We start from the raw sequence: 7500 nt of genomic DNA, 5'->3' as shown, positions 1-7500 counted from the left end.
ACTGTCAGTGTAACAGCAGTGTACCAAGTGTCACAGTGTAATAGCAGTGTAATAGCAGTGTAACAGCAGTGTACCGACAGTGTCACAGTGTAATAGCAGTGTACCAACAGTGTAACAGCAGTGTAACAGCAGTGTACCAACAGTGTCACAGTGTAGCAGCAGTGTACCAACAGTGTAACAGCAGTGTAACAGCAGTGTAACAACAGTGTCACAGTGTAACAGCAGTGTACCAACAGTATGCGTGTATGCGTGTGTGTGTGTGTGTGTGTGTGTGTGTGTGTGTAGGGATTTGAAGGAGAGAGAGAGACTGCATTCTGTCCTATAAAAAAAGTCACAAACCTGGACAGCAACATGAACAAGAATAACAAGAAACAAGGACCAAAGGAGGGGGAAGAGGAGGAGGAGCCTTCATGTGAGTGGGGTCTCACACACACACACACACACACACACACACACACACACACACACACAGTTGTATATTGGAAGCTCGGTGTATAGCAGAGTGCTGGTATCTGACTGTATGTGTGTGTCCATGCAGTAATCCCGTACCATGTGTCGGTGATGACGGGGTCAGAGCGCGACGCAGGCACCAGCAGCCGGGCGTATGTCATCATCAGGGGCGTGACACACACAGAGACCCAGCTACTGTGGCTCCACCTGCAGGGCAAGAAGGACTTCAGGCCCGGAGCTTTGGACTACTTCACCTGTTATGGCACTGACGTGGGCGAGATCAAAAAAGTGGAGGTGAGAGCATGTACGCAGATGTGTGTGTGCGTGTGTGTGTGTGTGTGAATGTAGTCATGGGCTCTTACACACAGCACATATGCACTCATACACATAGGCCTACTGTGGAACAAGTTAAGAAAGTGCGATACATTTGATTTGTGTGGTGTGTGTGTGTGGTGTGTGTGTGTGTGGTGTGTGTGTGTGTGTGTGTGTGTGTGTGTGTGTGTAGCTGGGACATGACGGTGCCACCCCAGAGAGCTGCTGGCTAGTGGAAGAGTTCTCAGTTGCTGTGCCTACCAAGGGCACCATGTACGTGTTCCCCTGCAAGTGCTGGCTGGCCAAAGACCGGGGGGACGGGCTCACCGCGCGTGTCTTCAACGTGCTGGATGCCGACACCGTCAGCATCTCACGCAAGGTACACGCGCACAGCGCGGCTGATCACAGTGACACACACCAACATCCTGCAGCGATAACGTGGAGAATGTCTGTAACGAGACCATTACCAGCTGGTAGTCCAGCGTGCTCGGTTTTACTGGAATGTTAGGCAACTCAATATAGAGAAAATAAATTTTTTTTCAACCGTACCTCTGTTGACTTACGGCGACTGCACATAAAACATTCTAGACGTGTTTTAAGATGCCAGTTCTATCGCAGAACGGCAAAACTTTGCAACGTTGAGCCGCTAAAGCCCAGTAACGGCCCTGGTGCTCACAGTTCCTATCATTGCCCCTGTTTGATAGTCTTCTGAACCACCAGTCAGAGTTTCCATGACAACTGTGTTCTTCACTAAGCCTACTAGAGGCATTTACAGAGGCTGGGTCGGCTGGGTCATGACTTTGTATGCCCATCTTACGATCTCCTAGGTGATTTATGAGGTGACCGTGGTAACAGGGGATGTCCAGCATGCGGGGACAGACACTCAGATCTACATGACCGTGTTCGGAATGTATGGGACGTCAGAAGAGATCCTGCTTCCGAAACTAGAGGACAGGTCTGCGCTCGCACGCACACAGACACACACAGACACACACACACACACACACACACACACACACACACACACACACACGCACACACACACACACACACACACACACACACACGCACACACACATACACACACGCACACACACACACACGCACACACACATACACACACGCACACTCACACACAAAAGTAGGCCATGCAGTGTGTGTGTGTGTGTGTGTGTGTGTGTGTGTATATACATGCTTAGGTTTGAGCGAGGGCAGAATGACACTTTTAACTTGGAGATAGAAGACATCGCTCCACTCCGGAAAATGAGAGTCCGCACTGATGGCACTGGAAGCCGACCTGACTGGTTCCTGGATAAGGTGTGTGTGTGTCTGTGTGTGTGTGTGTCTTCTTTTTGCTCATGCAGTGAGTATATTCTGTGTATTTACGTGTAGGTAGTCCTGCACAACCTGGAGACAGACGAGGAGGCCACATTCACGTCTGAGGAGTGGCTGTCACACACCTACGGGCCCGCGCGCACGCTCGTGTGTGAGATGCCCGCGGTCATCGACGAGGAGGAAATGGTGGAGCGCACCACCTACACCATCTCAGTCAAAACCAGCGACGCTGCCAGTACAACTACTCCCCTACGCCCGCCACACAACATCCCGAATAAACACTACACCACACAACATCCCGATTACACACTACACCACACAACATCCCGATTACACACACAACTACACCACACAACATCCCGATTAAACACTACACCACACAACATCCCGATTACACACTACACCACACAACATCCCGATTACACACTACACCACACAACATCCCGATTACACACTACACCACACAACATCCCGATTACGCACACAACTACACCACACAACATCCCGATTACACACTACACCACACAACATCCCGATTACACACTACACCACACAACATCCCGATTACACACTACACCACACAACATCCCGATTACACACTACACCACACAACATCCCGATTACACACTACACCACACAACATCCCGATTACACACACAACTACACCACACAACATCCCGATTACACACTACACCACACAACATCCCGATTACACACTACACCACACAACATCCCGATTACGCACTACACCACACAACATCCCGATTACACACTACACCACACAACATCCCGATTACGCACACAACTACACCACACAACATCCTGATTACACACTACACCACACAACATCCCGATTACGCACACAACTACACCACACAACATCCCGATTACACACTACACCACACAACATCCCGATTACACACTACACCACACAACATCCCGATTACGCACTACACCACACAACATCCCGATTACACACTACACCACACAACATCCCGATTACGCACACAACTACACCACACAACATCCCGATTACACACTACACCACACAACATCCCGATTACACACTACACCACACAACATCCCGATTACACACTACACCACACAACATCCCGATTACACACTACACCACACAACATCCCGATTACACACTACACCACACAACATCCCGATTACACACACAACTACACCACACAACATCCCGATTACACACTACACCACACAACATCCCGATTACACACTACACCACACAACATCCCGATTACGCACTACACCACACAACATCCCGATTACACACTACACCACACAACATCCCGATTACGCACACAACTACACCACACAACATCCTGATTACACACTACACCACACAACATCCCGATTACGCACACAACTACACCACACAACATCCCGATTACACACTACACCACACAACATCCCGATTACACACTACACCACACAACATCCCGATTACGCACTACACCACACAACATCCCGATTACACACTACACCACACAACATCCCGATTACGCACACAACTACACCACACAACATCCCGATTACACACTACACCACACAACATCCCGATTACACACTACACCACACAACATCCCGATTACACACACAACTACACCACACAACATCCCGATTACACACTACACCACACAACATCCCGATTACGCACACAACTACACCACACAACATCCCGATTACACACTACACCACACAACATCCCGATTACACACTACACCACACAACATCCCGATTAAACACTACACCACACAACATCCCGATTAAACACTACACCACACAACATCCCGATTACGCACACAACTACACCACACAACATCCCGATTACACACTACACCACACAACATCCCGATTACACACTACACCACACAACATCCCGATTACGCACACAACTACACCACACAACATCCCGATTACGCACACAACTACACCACACAACATCCCGATTAAACACTACACCACACAACATCCCGATTAAACACTACACCACACAACATCCCGATTACGCACACAACTACACCACACAACATCCCGATTAAACACTACACCACACAACATCCCGATTACACACTACACCACACAACATCCCGATTACGCACACAACTACACCACACAACATCCCGATTACACACTACACCACACAACATCCCGATTACACACTACACCACACAACATCCCGATTACACACTACACCACACAACATCCCGATTACGCACACAACTACACCACACAACATCCCGATTACACACTACACCACACAACATCCCGATTAAACACTACACCACACAACATCCCGATTACACACTACACCACACAACATCCCGATTACACACTACACCACACAACATCCCGATTACGCACACAACTACACCACACAACATCCCGATTACGCACTACACCACACAACATCCCGATTACACACTACACCACACAACATCCCGATTACACACTACACCACACAACATCCCGATTACGCACACAACTACACCACCGTCAGAACATCCGAGTCAGTGCTCTCTACACCACTCAACACCACAGTTGCATATCGTACAAGCACACTCGGCTAAGTCACAATTACACACCATACAAATACACACAGCTAAACCACAATTACAACCCATATAACTAAACAGAGCTAAGCCACATATACCTATACTCAAGTAAACCACCACATACCACGCAACTTCTACATCATATACAATTACACAATTACATACCAAATAACACACGTCTACACAGGCTACACACAGCTCTTCATACATACACTTCAAATAGGATTTTAAAATCTAAACATTCTGCCAAACTTCACACATTCTACATCATATACAATTACACAATTACATACCAAATAACACACGTCTACACAGGCTACACACAGCTCTTCATACATACACTTCAAATAGGATTTTAAAATCTAAACATTCTGCCACACACACACGACACACCACTCCATAGATGGCATACAGCTATGCACATCTTTCCACATGCCACACACTTGCAAACAAGTCAACACAAAGAATCTAATGTGAAAAGGGCACTTTGTAGTGGTGAGCAAAAATGTTAATGTGATTAGTTGCTTTGTTTTATAATGCTATTGTGATTGGTTGATAAGTTTTATAATGCTAATGTGATCGGTTAATGTGATTGGTTTATGGTTTAAGGGCTGATGGAAACTGAACCGTGATTGGTCGTGTTTTAGGGGCGGGGACAGACGCTAATGTCTGGATGATCCTTTTCGGAGAGAACGGGGACACAGGTCCTCTGGCGCTGAAGGAGAGCTCCAACACCAACAAGTTTGAGCGGAAACAGACGGACACGTTCCGCTTCCAGGACATCCTCAGCCTTGGAGAACTCTCCAAGATCCGTGTGTGGCACGACAACACAGGCGAGCCAATCGCAGCGCTCCGAACATCACGCGATAGCCAACACTCTGCCACTCTGAACGCGGGAAGGTGACTGATGTCAAGTGTAGGCGTGTGTGTCTCCGTGTGTGTCTCCCGACAGGCCTGGCAACCTCGTGGCACCTGGAGTACGTGGACGTGCACGACGACGTCATGGGGAAGAAGTTCCGCTTCCAGTGCGACCGCTGGCTGTCCAAGAGCAGAGACGACAGGCAGGCGAAGAGGGAGCTGGCATGCGCCAGCAACGACGTGGTGGACTTCGACGAGAAAACCAGTGAGCCCCCTTCACACTCACACACGCACACGTTCATGCCCCCACACTGAAGTCTGGGAGCCTAAGCCCTGACTCTTCCTCCGCTAGAGTACGAGATCCTCGCCACGACCGCGGACACAGAAGACGCCGAGACGAAGGAGAACGCCTGGATCATTCTGGAGGGGAAGAAGGGAAGAAGCAGGGAGTTTGTGATGGAGAACTCCACTAAGAAGAAGCGTTTCTTACGGTAAGGACGAAGAAGCAAAACGAAACGCGGTCAAGTATTCCGCAGCGTGGTGTTGGACGCCCAGGGTACGAGCAGTCCAGGTGTCTAGGGCTGAGGAACACTGGTTTCGCTTTTCCGAACTAACCTCCTCTCACACCATCACAAACTGCTGGATCAGTTTTCTAGTTCAGTAGAAATCCTTCTGTTGAACTGACGGTGACAACGGGGTGGTAATTGAGTCCAAACAGTCAGCTCTGTAACGCGACGTGTTTGGTACAGGCAGTTCGTGACCAACAAACAATGTGCTACTGAATGATAAAGGGGAAGCGCAGGAGAACTTTGTGCTAAAGCTGTTGATGAAAGTTTGACCCCGTTGAACTGGAGTCCTTACTGAGACTCAGAATGGAAAGTCCATCCATATTAAACGATACTGAACAGCGGGTAAACCCAGGTGCTGTCCGGAATGTGTGCACGGGTGTGTGTCTATAGACAGAGATGTTTGTTTAACCGACACGATTGCCAAGAATATATGAGAAGACCATTTATTCTCTAGAGTTCATGGCGAGGGATGATTGAACGTGAAATGACTTCATATTTGCACACCTGTCTGTGTGTGTGTGTGTGTGTGTGTGTGTTTATAGCGGTGCCACAGACAGGTTTGAGTTCTCCTCCAAGAACCTGGGGGACATCCCCAGCATCTGCCTGGGTCACACCCCCAAAGATGGCAAGAAGACTAAGGCGGAAGCCTTCTGGAGGGCCCTGGAGGTCGTCGTCACGGAGAAGGAGCTTGGCAACAAGTTAGTGACCTCGGACCCTCGATACTGGGATGTGAATAGTAACACTGTAGAAGAAAAAAAACGTTCTCCTCCAATGTTTTTACACGACACCTGGATCTGCCTCACACTCATTCATTCATCCATTCCAAGATTACCACGCCTCTCTCTGTCTACTCTGTCGTGGTTATTATAGGGCACCTTTTAAAAATGTTACTTTCTTTGGTCTTAACCATTAAAGAGGCTTTTTTTTTCCCCCCTATAAAACCACGTCTCAAAACAAATCACAATATATTTAGAGGTCACTCAAAGCGCCCAAAGTTTACTTTTAGGTAAAGCATGTAATTTCTGCAAAACATGTCAATATGTAAAACGAGAAGTTATATTCAGTCTTGATTGTTACTTTAATCAAATCTTAGGAACACTAAAAAGTTTTCCGTGTACTCTAAACATTTCAATTATGGAACAACATACTGGGGAAAACATTCCGTTATGCCTGTATCTTTTCAATTCCCCATAACCCTTGTTTATTGTTTGATGTTTGATAAACACATTTGAAAAAAACATTGTTATGGCTAGTTTGCACTCCATCAATAGCAGAACACAACAGTTGCGGCAACTCTACCAAAACATCGTCACTGTATACTCTGTTTGATCACAGTTAGTGAGTTAACTTCGCAGTGGGAGCTCTGCTCACTGAACTGTTGCTGTTGCTCTTACAAC

At 47.6% G+C, this 7500-nt stretch overlaps 1 protein-coding gene across 1 annotated transcript in view; it reads left to right on the top strand.

Moving 5' to 3' along the window:
* loxhd1a (lipoxygenase homology PLAT domains 1a) overlaps positions 1–7500 on the top strand; it is a 45849-nt gene that overhangs the window by 37314 nt on the left and 1035 nt on the right. Inside the window, exons 32-41 of the mRNA XM_081704038.1 lie at positions 286–412; positions 539–744; positions 956–1141; positions 1590–1717; positions 1962–2079; positions 2155–2332; positions 5324–5509; positions 5629–5799; positions 5887–6025; positions 6646–6801. Coding sequence (XP_081560164.1) covers positions 286–412; positions 539–744; positions 956–1141; positions 1590–1717; positions 1962–2079; positions 2155–2332; positions 5324–5509; positions 5629–5799; positions 5887–6025; positions 6646–6801 — 1595 coding nt within the window. The remainder of the gene's footprint in view (positions 1–285; positions 413–538; positions 745–955; positions 1142–1589; positions 1718–1961; positions 2080–2154; positions 2333–5323; positions 5510–5628; positions 5800–5886; positions 6026–6645; positions 6802–7500) is intronic.

This window comes from Electrophorus electricus, chromosome 21 (genome assembly GCF_041902795.1).
Source record: "Electrophorus electricus isolate QZ-2024a chromosome 21, ASM4190279v1, whole genome shotgun sequence".
Lineage (NCBI taxonomy): Eukaryota > Metazoa > Chordata > Actinopteri > Gymnotiformes > Gymnotidae > Electrophorus > Electrophorus electricus.
This window is presented reverse-complemented; position numbering and strand designations above follow the sequence as displayed.